Source organism: Neofelis nebulosa, chromosome 4 (genome assembly GCF_028018385.1).
Source record: "Neofelis nebulosa isolate mNeoNeb1 chromosome 4, mNeoNeb1.pri, whole genome shotgun sequence".
Classification (NCBI taxonomy): Eukaryota; Metazoa; Chordata; class Mammalia; order Carnivora; family Felidae; genus Neofelis; species Neofelis nebulosa.
In genome coordinates this window covers 64,030,097-64,045,556 of record NC_080785.1, presented here as the reverse complement: position 1 = coordinate 64,045,556, position 15,460 = coordinate 64,030,097, and the positions used below count along the sequence as shown (strand labels likewise).

Sequence of the window (15,460 nt, the reverse complement as noted above, 5' to 3'; positions counted from 1 at the left end):
ACATTTGTGGGTCCATTTCTGGGTTCTCTATTCTGTACCATTGATCTGAGTGTCTGTTCTTATGCCAGTACCATACTGTCTTGATGATTACAGCTTTGTAGTATAGCTTAAAGTCTGGGATTGTGATGCCTCCTGCTTTAGATTTCTTTTTCAAGATTGCTTTGGCTATTCGGGGTCGTTTCTGGTTCCATACAAATTTTAGGATTATTTATTCTAGCTCTGTGAAGAATGCTGGTGTTACTTTGATGGGGATTGCATTGAATATGTAGATTGCTTTGGGTAGTATTGGCATTTTAACAGTATTTGTTCTTCCTATCCAGGAGCATGGAATCTTTTTCTATTTTTTTTTTTTTTGTGTGTGTGTCTTCTTCAATTTCTTTCATAAGCTTTCTATAATTTTCAGTGTATAGATTTTTCACCTCTTTGGTTAGATTTATTCCTAGGTATTTTATGGTTTTTTGTGCAACTGTATATGGGATCAATTCTTTGATTTCTCTGTCACTTCATTGTTGGTGTATAGGAGTGCAACCAATTTCTGTGCATTGATTTTATATCCTGCAACTTTACTGAATTCATGAATCAATTCTAGCAGTTTTTTGGTGGAATCTTTTGGGTTTTCCATATAGAGTATCATGTCATCTGCGAAGAGTGAAAGTTTGACCTCCTCCTGGCCGATTTGGGTGCCTTTTATTTCTTTGTGTTGTCTGATTGCAGAGGCTAAAACTTCTAATACTATGTTGAATAACAGTGGTGTGAGTGGACATCCCTGTCTTGTTCCTGACCTTAAAGAATTCCACTTTTATCATTGTCTCTTTACTCATTCTTACTGAGTAAATATATCCTCACCCAAAGCTTCAACTACTCACCCACTGGTAAATCTGCCTGAGCTCTGTGTCAGTATTTCACACTACCTTCCAGATATTTCTTGTGTATATCACAAGAACCTCACTGGACAAGTAAAAATGGAACCTACAACCTCACCCTCTGATTCCAAAATGATTTTGTATCTTCTTGTTCTTATGAGTTGAATGAAGCTACCAGTCATTTAGACCTCCAACCCCAAATCCAGAAGTCATCCAGATGACTTCTCCCAGGGGCTGCACATTCAATCAGTCACTATGTCTACTCTCTTCTACTTCCTGAGTGTCTCCTGAATCCTTCCCATGTTCTTCATCACCATGGCACTATCTCATTGTGCTGGGCAGGAGACTTCCCCTCAAGTCACCATGTTTTTGCTTTTACACACATTATTTCCTTTGCCTAGAATCCACTTTTCCTCTGCAACACTTTTCTTTGGTAAGCATCCCATTATCATCTCATCCTTAATATTCAACTGTGGTATTTCTTCTTTATAATGTACTCCTTGACCTCTTCCTCCCTTCTTCCCCGTCCCACATCACACTCCTGTAAAATTAGGCAATCCTTTATCTCATATTTCCTGTTACCATGCACACTTACTTTGAGCGTTTTCCATATTGCCTCTCCACTCACTTATTAGCCTCACTCACTCACTTTGTCTATAATATAAGGCCCAGAAAGTACAGTCACTCAAGAAATGTTTCAACAAATGTACATCTGTCCAACATAAAGCATATAGTCTCATGCAGTCATGTATATAGAGGTGTAATTCTCTTTTTTCATCTATAGTTCAGCTTGACTTTATAGTTAAGCTTCTATTGCTACAGAAGGGTTAAAAATAAAATAATCTTGCCCTATTAAGGTGAGCTTTGTTTATCATTAAAGCAAATCATACTTATCTCACCAATTCTCTTTTCCATCCATCAGGTACAGGGGATGTTTGTGTAATATTATGGACTGGGGATGGGGGACGAGATTGACATCGGAAGTGAATCTGGTTTGCAGGCTTTAGCCCTCACTCCTCTCTATCATTCATTGAGTCTTGGCCCTTTCATTCATTCTTGAGCTTTGGGTTTTAGGCTTTGGGCTTTGGTCTCTGTCCCAAGATTTTTGCTGGAAAAATATCTATGGCCTTATTTGATCTGATATGTCCACATATCCACTGCAAGACCCTTTCTGGTTTTGTCAGTCATTCCAGTAGCCCCTCAGGAATTCTGCCTTATTTTCCCCATACATATTTTTCCCTTATTTTTGCCACATGCAGTTGTGGGGACACTGTACCCACATTGTACCAGTAGACATTGGTCTGATTGCCTGGACACTGCCCACAGGTGTTTCTACTCTAATGCTCAGGGTCATGGATGAATATATAACAAATATGTTGGAGGGGAATGTACTGAGCTCTTCTCAAAGATTCACTGCATCTGATTCTAGTTCTCCTGTAATCTACTTTTCTCTCCTTGGACCTGACAAGTCAGCCTTACACCATTTCACAGCGCTGCCTGCTCCCTGGTTCCTGCAGTGCACTCTGACCCCTAAGGCCAAGACTCTGGTTCTTGCTGTGCAAAACCAAATTTCTATTGGTTGCTTCCTCACTCCTTCCCTCAGAGAACTTTAACAAAATCAAAGCTCTTTTATTTTTTTTTTTTTTTTTTTTTTTTTTTTTTTTTTTTTTTTTTTTTTTTTTTTTTTTTTTAATATATGAAATTTACTGTCAAATTGGTTTCCATACAACACCCAGTGCTCATCCCAAAAGGTGCCCTCCTCAATACCCATCACCCACCCTGCCCTCCCTCCCACCCCCCATCAACCCTCAGTTTGTTCTCAGTTTTTAACAGTCTCTTATGCTTTGGCTCTCTCCCACTCTAACCTCTTTTTTCAAAGCTCTTTTAAATGAAACCTATGCTGGCTTTCAGACTTTGTGTCTGTTATCACTTAAAAATGTTTACCTTAGAACAAAAAAATGGACAAAATCTTTGTTCTAAAGAAATTTGTCATTACCCAAAAATAATGCATTCCATTAGACTGATAAGGGGAAAGCCTGAGGCAGCAAGAGAAGATAATGGGAAAGATAAACCTATTGTTAAATTTCTAAAATTTACCCTGCAACAAAAGTAGGGATGAACGATAGTTATTGTGCACTTAGTGTGCACTGGGTACCCGAGTATAACGATGGAAACCAGCTAACCTTTGGCCTCCAGGTGCTCTCAAATGGTGAGAGGCACAGACACATACAAGGCTTGGGGTATGACAAGGTAGAAGGTGAGAAGTGCTAGAATGCAGACACAGACACATTACAAGGGCCCTAGGAAAGACAACTCCCAAGGTAAAATGATTTCTGTTTTAATTCTCAGTTTCACATTAGAATCACTAGGAAGAGATTTGAATAATTTTTTTTAATGTTTATTTATTTTTGAAAGAGAGAGAGACTGTGAGCAGGTGAGGGGCAGAGAGAGGGGGAGACACAGAATCCTTAGCAGGCTCCAGGCTCTGAGCTCTGGGTCCAGAACCAGATGGCCAGACTTGAACTCAGTAGCCATGACGTCATGACGTGAGCCAAAGTCAGACCCTTAACCTACTGAGCCACCCAGTTGCCCCATCACTAGGAAAAGTTTTTTTGTTTTTTGTTTTTTTTAATTTTTTTTTCAACGTTTTTTTGTTTTTTTTTTGTTTTTTTTTTTTTTTTAATTTATTTTTGGGACAGAGAGAGACAGAGCATGAACGGGGGAGGGGCAGAGAGAGAGGGAGACGCAGAATCGGAAACAGGCTCCAGGCTCCGAGCCATCAGCCCAGAGCCTGACGCGGGGCTCGAACTCACGGACCGCGAGATCGTGACCTGGCTGAAGTCAGACGCTTAACCGACTGCGCCACCCAGGCGCCCCGGAAAAGTTTTTTAAAATACTGATGCCTATATGATTTGACCCCTAAAGATTCTGATTTTAACGGTTTGGGATGGGACTTCGGTGTAAGTAGTTTTTGGGCCTCAACCTGGGTCATTTTATTGTACAGTTAACATTGAAAAACATTTCAATATGGCAAACATCTAAAGGTGCTGGAAAATTCAGGGTTATGTCTCTGAAAAACCAGTAAACAGAATTAAAAATAGTTAAGTTACCAACTTACATGGCTGGCAGAAGTTATTTTGATGAAAAGTGATGATAAAACTTGTTTGATTTTCCAAGTAGTCTGAAGAGTATTAAGAACATAATTTCACCACCTCCCACTATCGTGAAAGGAATGATCCCAAAGTTGTCACCTCATGACATCACTACCAGCAGCCAGTCTAGAAGGGCGCAAGTCATATCCCCCTCTCCCGGTCTTACAGGATACATCCAAAGGGCATTGTAGACCAATCCTGTAGGCTTTAACCTTTTAGCTATTGCTCGATTCTTCTCTTCTCCATCACCATTGCTGTGCCCTAGTTCATATTGCAATCCCTTCCTTTCTTGTCACCAAGCCTTTAGTGGCCACACATACACAATCCATTCACCTTCCATTCTTCAATCAGAGGTGTTTTTAAAAATACACATATAGGTCAGTGAATAATATTGGCCTTGTTTGGGTTTGAACAACAAAATAGGATGCAAATAAATACTTGTTCGTCTAAAAGCTAAAAAAAAAATAAAAAATAAAAATCATGGTTTAAAGTTTTGAAATAGAAACAGGAGGTATCTCACAAGTCATTACCGTGTTTAAGTTATGCTTAGAGAGCCTCCAGCAGAAAGGGATATCTGAATAAACTTTTATATTTAGTTAACTAGATCTAAGGGAAAACTACACACAGTAAAAATAAAGCCAGTAGAGGCAAGGGAAAGGAAGACGTCTGGCCCCTCTTTTCCTTTTATAAAATTATAGATGTATTTAGAATAAAAAACTTAGTAAAAGACAAAAGAATAATGAGTCTGTGATGAATTCCTTGCATGTTATGAGTCAACATCACATGGGCAGTTGTGGGTGCTCCTTAAACTCAGCTTCTGAAATCTTGTTTCCCTTCAAGGACATCACTGAGCATTGTTTTATTTCTACTCTTATTTCCTGTCCTCAAATGAGGTTTGACTGCACTTTTATGTTTTGTTAACTCTGACCACGTAGTTTAAAGGAAATTTTGGAAACGTCTACTTTGTCCTTGGTGCGGTTGTTTCCATAAATTTCACTCAGTTGCTTTTATTTCTTATTATTGGTGGTCCAAATGAATTGCCTGTAACAGATTTATATTTACTGTCTTATGTACTTTTCCAGTTATCCAGAGTAATTTTGTTTTCCTTTAATAGTTTGTATATTAAGAGTTAATTGTAATTTCACAAACTTCAACTGTAGGGTGTCCAGAAGCAATGTGTACATCAGCAAATATTTGCCAGAATTTAAGCGTATTTCATTCTGAAGCAAATGGATGCTTCCATATTGACAAAGGGTTTTATGTCCCTTCCCCCAAAGAAGTACAACATTTAGTGTTGAGTTGTCAAATTCCTTAGGATCCTAGAGGGTAAATAGTTACCCCTGAAACCATGTTTGCTTTGTAATTTTCAATGTTGAGTCTACTTAAATCAGATTTACAACAGGCTTTTTAAATAAATCCCATTAAAGTATTATAAATAAAACAATTTAAATTACAATGAAAACTTTTTGTTGTAGTAATACATATCAACCTATTACATCAATTCAGGGATTTTTTAGCTCTGTGTAGCATTTTTGGGTTTGTTTGTTTGTTTTTTTTTAGCTCACTCTTTCCAAAAAATAGGGTGAGTTAAATTACAAGTGCAAGGCCAATTGAGTACAGAGTTTCCTTGTGCACAGAGTGGTGAAGTGGTCTTAACCAGCTACCTCTGAATAAAGTAAGTGTTGTCAGTACAACTTATTAATAGTACTGCACACATTTATTTCAGTACAGTAGAGCTTTGTTAAAATGTGATGTCCTAAACACATCATCCACCCGTGATAGACTTTAAATTGCTCAAATTTAATGGATTGCTAAGATTCCATTTAGCAAATTTAAATGGATTTTCCTGTTTAAAATGTAAAGCATGTTTTAATGCATTGCTGCCATGATCAAATGAAATATATTTTGCAGAAAAACTTAAGCAACTTTGAAAGAAAAGGGTTTTTTAATTAATATAACTCTTTAAACAATTCTGGCTTTTGGCAGTTTATAAGCGCAGTGTATATTTCATTGTATTTCATGTCTGAATTAACCATGGAAAATTAAGTCTAGTAAATAAGGTAATCTGTTGCTTTTATAGAAATAGCAGCACAAAATAGATGACAAAAGAGTAAGCATAACACAAAGCATTCATTTTCATGTCCAATTAGAAATTTTCTGTCACGCTTTCTTTAGTGATTTGGTCATCTTGAGTTAAAAGGAAAATTCTACTTTTAAAAGTTTTGTTATTTTTATAAGCATTTCCTACATAAGATTTCACTATTTAAAATTTTTTTTTATTGAAGTATAGTTGCCAAACAATGTTGTATTAGTTTCAGGTGTACAACATAGGGATTTGACAGTTCCATACATTACACAGCATTCACCACGATAAGTGTGGTCACCATCTGTCACCATATAATGTTATTACAATGTTGTTGATTCTATTTCTTATGCTGTACTTTTTATCCCTGTGACTCATTTATCTTATAACTAGAAGTTTATATCTCTTAATCCCAGTAACCTATTTCATCCACCCTTCTCCCCTCTGGCAACCACTAGTTTGTTCTCTGTATTTATGATTCTGTTTCTGGTTTTTGTCTGTTTTATTTTTTAGATTCCACATTTAAGTGAAATCTTGATATTTGTCTTTCTCTGTATGACTTATTTTACTTCCCATATTACCCTTTAGGTCTATCCATGTTGTCACAAATGATATAATCCTACTCTTTCTTATGCCTGAGTAATATCAGGTGTGTGTATGTGTGTGTCTTCTTTATCCATTCACGTATCAGGTGGATGTATAGGTTGCTTACACAGCTTGGCTATTATAAATAATGCTTCAGTGAACATGGAGTGCGTATACTTTTTCAAGTTAGTGTTTTCATTTTCTTTATTCCAAGAGCGGAATTAGTGGATCATAGGGTAGTTCTATTTTTAATTTTTGAGAACATCCATACTGTTTTCCACGGTGGTTGCACCAATTTACGTCTCCATCCACAGTGCATAAGGGTTCCCTTTTTGCCACATCCTCACCAACACTTGTGATCTCTTGTCTTTTTGATTCTAGCCATTCTGACAGGGGTAAGATGATATCTCACTGTGGTTTTGGTCTGGATTTCTCTGATGATGAGTGATGTTGAGCATGTTTTCCTGTGTCTGTTGGCCATCTGTCTGTATGTGTTCTTTGAAAACATGTCTATTCGGGTGCTCTGCCCATTTTTTTAATCAGATTTTTTTTTTTTTTTTTTTTTTTTTGGTGTTGAGTTGTATGAGTTCTTTATATATTTTGGATATTAACTCCTTATTGGATATATCATTTGCAAATATTTTCTCCTATTCAGTAGTTTGCCTTTTCATTATGTTGATAGTTTCCTTCACTGCACAGAAGCTTTTTACTTTGACGTGGTCTCAATTGTTCATTTTCATTTTTATTTCTCTTGCCTGAGGAGACACATCCAGAAAAATGTTGCTAGGGCTAATGTCCAGGAGATTACTGCCTATAATTTCCTTTAGGAATTTATGGTTTCAGGTCTTACATTTAGGTATTTAATGTATTTTGGGTTTATTTTTGTGTGTGGTGAAAGAAAGTGTTCTAGTTTAACTCATTTTCATGTAGCCATCCAGTTTTCCCAACACCATATATTGAAGAAACTGTTTTTTCCTCATTACAAATACTTGCATCCTTTGTCATAGATTAAGAGACTATATAGGAATGGGTGTATTTCTGGGTTCTCTATTCTAAGTGTCTGCTTTTGCACTTGTACCATATTGTTTTGATCACTGTAGCTTTGTAGTATATCTTGAAATCATGGATTGTGATATCTCCAGCTTTTTTCTTTTTGCTATTTTCAAAGTGGAAACTGAGGCCTATCAGTAATGGTGAGGAATACTTTCTATAACTAAATTTATCTGTGAACTGATACTACACATAGAAACTCCCAGCCCGAGGTAGTATCATAGAAAATATATTGGGTTTCATGGAACGTGGTAAAATTCTACATTAAATAATAATTATATTAAATTATTATCTACAATTCTTTTCTAAACACATTTTGCCAAGCTTCCATAATGCTTTACAGAAGCTAATGAAATTTAGCATGATTTATATCATCTCTTTGAAGGTAGGGAGAAAATAAACACCTGTTGGACAATTATATAAATACAAGTCAGTAGTGAAAGTTGCTAATAAGTCTGAGAAATCTAGAGATCTGATCTTCTTATCTATGCCCTATATTTCCCCATAATGTAAATATTAGTAGTTTGTTTTCTCAAACATACTGAGAAAAGGATCATTTACAAAGTCTCATGGAATAGCATAGGAAAGAAATCTGAGCCAAGAGGCTAGATGTACTTCTCAGAGAAGCCTGCTTGGCTGCATTGAGTAATTAGATGTTACAGATTCTTTGTTAAAGCCTGCCAGGTGCAATGTGCTAGGGCACCAGCAGGGCTGAGGGGTTCTCAGCACTTGTTGAATGCTAGAACCATCTAAGGTGCGTCCAAAAAACAGGGCTGCCCAGAACACACCTGAGAGTCCCTAAGGTATCGCTCAAGTATGTGTATTTTTCAAAATCACCTTTCCTACCCCATCACCTGATTTTAATGCTCAGTGATAGGCACTGACTAATTGTTGGCAACCATTTGTTTATACTCTGTTAACTGCTGACCTGGGCATAGTATTCAAATTGACTCCAAATGTGATTCTCTATATTCAGATACCTAGATGTAGAAAAGAAAATAGACAGCAAACAATAGCAGTGTACCAATCTTTTAAAAACAGAAAAGAAATGCCCCTTGACCACGTAGACTAGTTCAGATTCTAGAGTGAAAGGAGTTGCAAGACATAGTCTTTTTTATTTTACTTCTTATAAAGGCTTGAATTCCTAAAACATGTATTTTATTCTTGAAGAGGAATATGGAGTAGGTGCATCAGGAACATGGTTGGGTGAGGGATCAGAGAGACTGTCCCAGGCCTTTGCGATTCAAAGTTGGGCCCCTAGGGCCCAGAAGACAGCTTGCCTATTTTAGCCAATCAGTAAACTAATTTTAAATAAAGAAAAGACTCTGAGCTGGAAATGTCTTATCATCAGAGAAAAGAGCCAATCTCTCTGACTGCTTGGGCGTTCTTTGATGTTGTTGTTAATTGATGTGCTCTTTTGAAAATTGTAAACCCAAGGTCATATAGATGGTAAGCTGCCACCGGGATCTGTCTCCTTCACACTAACCACTGTGGTAACCAGCTCTCTAAGACTAACTAGAAGAACCCTGTGTGGAACCCTTTTGAAAACCGAGTGTAGTGCAAATATATTAGTATTCGTTGTTTACATATCAATCCCTCCTTGCTAGCTTTCTCATTCTTCTCTCTATCCCCAGCCTCTAGCTCATAATAGGCACCTAATAAATGTGAGTGACTTTAAAAAAGAAAACAAAACAAAACAAAAACCTTTTAACTTAGATATAGTGAAAGTTGAAGGCTTTCTTTCTGTGTATACATGCCTCTATCCATCTGGTAAAACTGTGTATCTTTAAAAGTATTTTTCTGGGGCGCCTGGGTGGCTCAGTCGGTTGGGTGTCCGACTTCGGCTCAGGTCATGATCTTGCGGTTCGTGAGTTCGAGCCCCGCATCAGGCTCTGCTGACAGCTCAGATCCTGGAGCCTGCTTCCGATTATGTGTCTCCCTCTCTCTCTGCTCCTTCCCTACTCGCACCCTGTCTCTCTCTGTCTCAAAAATAAATACACATTAAAAAAATAAATAAAAAAAATAGAAGTATTTTTCTGCAAACTCAGAAACAGAGCTTATGATTTTGTTTCCACTTAAATAGAACTATATTATTCTGTGTCTTTATTTAATTTTGGATGGTGTAACTTGAATAATTGTCTATGTCAGTATTTAAACATTTTCCTCAGTTTTAAGCCATTGAGGAATAGTCTGCAATATCCATAGAACAACATTTATACAGCCATCTCCCTATTGATGGACATTTGTGGCTTTTTTGTTTTGTTTTGCTGTAAACCATGCCCGAATATTTCTGTAATATAACTAGAAATGGAATTTCCTGATTCTAAAAACACGTATAATTTTTTGATACAATGTCAAACTTCCCTCATAAAATGATTGTGTCAGTTTATACAACCCAAATAGAGAGTGATAATGCCCATTCCCACACCCCCACCAAACCTAGGTACCATTATATTTTTCTTTCTTTCATTAAACCACATTTAATGGAGAAAATTTTATTTGGCTATTTTACATTTGTATCTATACCTTCTAAACACTGTACCTGAGTCAAAATCATACAATGTTTTAATCTAAATGGCAGCTAATATAATCTACTTACTGTATAATACATCAAAACTGTCATTCTATTTTTATTTTTATAAATTTCTGTGTTAAAATACAACTTTGATATTAAGTATCTGTTTTTTCTATGGATCATAATTATATATAATTGTTATTACTGAGCATTTAATGTCTTCCCAATGCCTTACTAGTTATATAGCAATGAAAACCCTTGTACACATGGTTTTTCCTAATCTTTATGAATAATTTATTAAAATGAATTCCAGGTAGTGTTATGACTGGGTCAAAAAAGGTTTTAATTATTTTTATGGCTCTTGGTAAGATTCATTAGGTTGCTTTAGAAAAGTGTTAGATCAATTTTTATAAATCAAGAACACATTACTACAACAGACTCTTGACTACCTTTCTGAAATATGGTAAATTTTTATTTTAAATTTGAGTAGTATATACAACTCTTCTTTCATAAATTGTAATTAGTGGATATATAAAAAGAATGGTGAGTAAATATTTATGTGTCCCATGTTTAAAAAGTGGTTATGTTATGATGCTAACTCAAAGCAACAGGATACAGAATGAAGTATAAAATCATGTATATACCTCAACAATAGATAACTTTAATTTCATTTTTTAGATCTTTTTATTTTTTTCCTAATTAATCACAGTGAGTATTACAACAGGGCTGAATGTCCTCCATGTATTTCTGTGGTCAAAGGATCTGTCTCTTTCTTTTAGGAAATTTACCAGTGGTGTGGTTCCTCATGTAACAAATACGAGCGTCTGAAGGCAAGCCAAGTTGCCACTGGCATTCGGGACAATGAAAGGAAAGGAAGATCACAACTAATTGTGGTGGAAGACGGAAGTGAACCATCAGTACTCACAAAGGTGTTGTGACTTGTTTTTTAAAGGTTTACCACTCTAAGTCGTGTGTGTGTGTGTGTGTGTGTGTGTGTGTGTGTGTGTGTGTGTTAATTTAAGCTAATTCTCAAAAACTAAGTCTAGGCCAAGATTAGGTAAGAGGAAACATCAAGGTTGTCTAAGTGATGGTATAGAGAAAACAGAAAGTCATGACTGTTTTCTTTCACCCTTGGTATGACCACCAGAGGAGGCTCTGACTTCATCGTCTGTCACACAGGACAGACAGGGAACAGTTCTGAGATTGGCTATAGTAATATATTTTGGAAGTAAAATATATATATTTTTAATGCAGGGATATTTTTCAATTTTAAAGTTAATTATTATACTAAAAGAATGAAATAAAATCTTATTCCAAAAGATTAAATATACCAATATTTTAAATACTTCAATCATTTTAAACCATGAATTATAGGCAAGACACTTATGATTATAGTATAGTGGTTAAATTAATTTGAAAATTATCTCCATGGCTCTTTATACCTACATTATTTACTTAACGATTTTAGCAGTCTTAGACGTTTAGTTGTGAACAATGTTACTCCTTAAAGAAAACAGCAGTGAGTGCCAAAGTGTATATATTTTATATTTTCCCTTACAATTATGGGTAAAGGGTATAATCATATTCATGTTTCTTGATATATATTGCTACATTGATTCCCATTTGTTCAATAAACAATATTTATTGAACCCCTGTGGTATGTCAAGCACTAAAATGTTTGTACCAATGTTTGTTCCCTCTTGACTTTACAGAACCCCATCAAAATTTACTGTTATAATAATATTGTCTTGAATCCTCTTGCATATAAAGGTGATATCTCTTTGAGTTCTCATTTTTCTCATTTCCTGGGATATTACACATTTTCCTCAATGATTTTAGCTATTTGCACTTAAATTTTTCTAATGACTATCTTGTACACGTTTTTAACAATTTTGATTTACAGCGTTTTTATACATGACAGTCACTTGATGTAGCAATAGCCTCCATAATCCACTGATCAAAAATTAAATGTGAGATAATTTTATTATTGTAATGTCTTTTTTAAAAATGTTTATTTATCTTTGAGAGAGAGAGAGAGACAGACAGACAGACAGACAGACAGACAGAATGTGAGCAGGGAAGGGGCAGAGAGAGAGGGAGTGAAAGAATCTGAAGCAGGCTCCAGGCTCCGAGGTGTCGGCACAGAGGCTGATGTGGGGTTCGAACTCACCAACCGCTAGATCGTGACCTGAGCCGAAGTTGGATGCTCAACCGACTGAGCCACCCAAGCACCCCTTTTATTGTAATATCTTTAAACTTTACTATTTTAATAACCACCAAACACAGATATTCATGTTAGTGATTTTTGAGAAGTGACTTTTATTCACTGGGAAGATGTTCATGGTTAAATGCTAAGAGAAAAGGCAGGATATAAAATTTTACATGTAATAATAATATATGTTTATATGTAGGTATATAGCTATATATTCATATGTACATATATATCTGGAAAGAAATATGCTGAAATATTGGCAATATTACTAATTTTGCCTTTGGCTCTTGGCTGCTTGTTATTTTTTTTCTTTTTGTCTTTGTATTTTCAAAGTTTATTGTAATAGTGTAATAGATGTGTGTTTTCATTTTATAATCAGGGAAAAAAGGATATCCAACAAAACAAAGTAAAATTAGAGGTTAATTGGCTTTTCAATATTCATAATAACATGGCTAATAAATTAGACTTTGGAAGCTATTCAAAACAACTTCTTGAACTTTTAATATTCTTTAAAGGCCTCTGTTGTAAAATGTAATCACCACTTAAGGCTTCCAAGTTTCATATTTGGAAGCAAAAATTTAGAAGTAGGATGTACTTCTACTTGATTGTAACCTCTTGTTTCAGTAACTATGCTTTGGTAGGTGTGGACCCAGGTCCAAGATTTGCCCTGGTGGAGTAGTGGAGGAGGGGCTGTGTTAACTATCTGATGAGCTTTTCTACTGTCATCTTGGGTCCCAAGCCAAGTCCCTTAGCTTCTGTTGTCTCTGGTTCCTCATTTGTGAAGTAAAGGGTTGGACAGGGTGGCTTCTGGTCCCTTTAGGGTCCAGGGTCTGTCATTCCACCTTGTCTCTTAGGCAGTTTCTGTGTTTAATTACCAAATCATTTCTACTCTCTTCCAGGAAGTGAAACCACTGAGGTTGAGGGCCTGAACTATGCATATATACATTTGATACACTTGCTTATTGGATTTCTTTCAGAGTTTTGAGATAAAAAAAGCATAAGCATTACACTGTTAAATTTGTAAAGGAAGTGCAAACCTGAAGAAAAAAAATTGTAAAAATATAACTTTGATTTTAAAATATTAATGATAGAGATAAAGGACATAATACTTAATATAAAATGTGATGTCTTTTTTAAAGGGGATTTTCATTTTTTGGTTTTTAAAATATTCTAGAAAACATCTACTTTGCTTTCTATTCAGTTCATTCAGTATATACTGCATTACATTTCATAGGTCTCAGTTACACAATGAATTTTCTTTTTAAAAGAATTTGTTGGGCTTTTTGTTTTCACAAATGTTGTTTTGTAGCCTGGTTACAAGGGTAAATAGTTGTTTGATGAATAAATCATGCACCTATAATAAACTAGTTTGACTTTCTAGGTTTTCCTAACATTGTACCCACAATGATAAAATTCAAAGAGATCATTAACTAGGTTAGGAGAAAATTACCTTATTTCTACTAACCTTTTCATGAAAACCTTCTCCAAGTGTGAATATAGTTGACGAAACAGTAGTATAAGCAGCCTCTGTGACTTGTCAGGTCATGTTATTGCAGATAACTTTAAAATATCATTGCTGTTTGTCACTTCTTGGTAATTACGATAATTATTAGACCTGCTGTTCAATATTGTTATTTAATGAGTAAATTAAAACTCTTATGTATTACTTTATCACATTTAGAAAATACATTTTGATAGTTGTATCCCAATATAATAGGTTTCCATTGTAGTACTTTGTATTCTATTTTATGTGATTAAAAAGTTTTTTTCTTAGAAGAGGGTTATAGGATTCAGAAGTTATCCAAAGTGGTTTATAGCGCACGCGTGCACACACACACACACACACACACACACGCACACAAAAGGTTTCCTTGTAGAAGACAATGGAATGTCATTTCTTTTTCTGAGAGTCTAATGCAACTATTGATATTGCTAGAAAAGGATTCTAAAAATCTAAAAATCTTTCAAAATGTCTTTTAAAATGGTCCTTTTAAGTGATTCATTTTTAATGATATTCTTTTAAAGTTATTTGTCTTCAGAAACTGTGAAAGTACATGATTAGTAATGACTTAAAATCAAAGACTTCTAAGCTATTTAAATGATTCTGTTATCATTACTCTATATTGGATGCTGAGTATTTGGAATATCAAAGTGCTAAACACAATAAATAGTGAAAACACATCAAAGTGCTAAACATAATAAAAAGTGAAAAAAACTGGGGCGCCTGGGTGGCGCAGTCGGTTAAGCGTCCGACTTCAGCCAGGTCACGATCTCGCGGTCCGTGAGTTCGAGCCCCGCGTCAGGCTCTGGGCCGATGGCTCGGAGCCTGGAGCCTGTTTCCGATTCTGTGTCTCCCTCTCTCTCTGCCCCTCCCCCGTTCATGCTCTGTCTCTCTCTGTCCCAAAATAAATAAAAAACGTTGAAAAAAAAAATTATAAAAAAAAAAGTGAAAAAAACTTTGAGAGTTTTTTAAAGAATTCATCTTTATTTTTAGAGATTTCTGCTGTTAATACCATACCATTCATATAATTTTGATATGATTTAATTCTATGATGATCATAAATTTACCCTTCAAACCAAAATACTTGGGGGAGTAATTAAGGGGGGCCCACATTAGACAGCACTAAGAGACAACATGTATTAACAAGACTGTCTGGGGAAATAGGGTATATGTTCAGCTTCTTTCTTGTGTCTTTAGCACTTTTAAAAACTCATCTGCCTAAATATGAAAATTATTCTGTCCATGGAACTAAACTAAAGCCTGTAGGTAAAGTCACATCTCACCCATATTTTTTCATCACTGTAAATGTATTTACCAGGAAAAACTGCCCATAAATTATGGAAAGCTTTTTTCTTGCTCTTTCTTCTTTTCCTATTTAAAAGAAACAATCAATGAATGTGAATGAAAATTAAATATGCCACTAACCCTAAGGTTCAAAACTTTCTTCATTGGTCCTATTCATCCTCTAAACATTAGGAGGGAAGCTAAAAGAGTGCCCT

General features: G+C 35.5%; 1 protein-coding gene across 1 annotated transcript in view; it reads left to right on the top strand.

The window, feature by feature from the left end:
* SCIN (scinderin) overlaps positions 1-15,460 on the top strand; it is an 83,230-nt gene that overhangs the window by 18,419 nt on the left and 49,351 nt on the right. Inside the window, exon 4 of the mRNA XM_058724966.1 lies at positions 11,028-11,177. Within this exon, the coding sequence (XP_058580949.1) occupies positions 11,028-11,177 (150 nt within the window). The remainder of the gene's footprint in view (positions 1-11,027; positions 11,178-15,460) is intronic.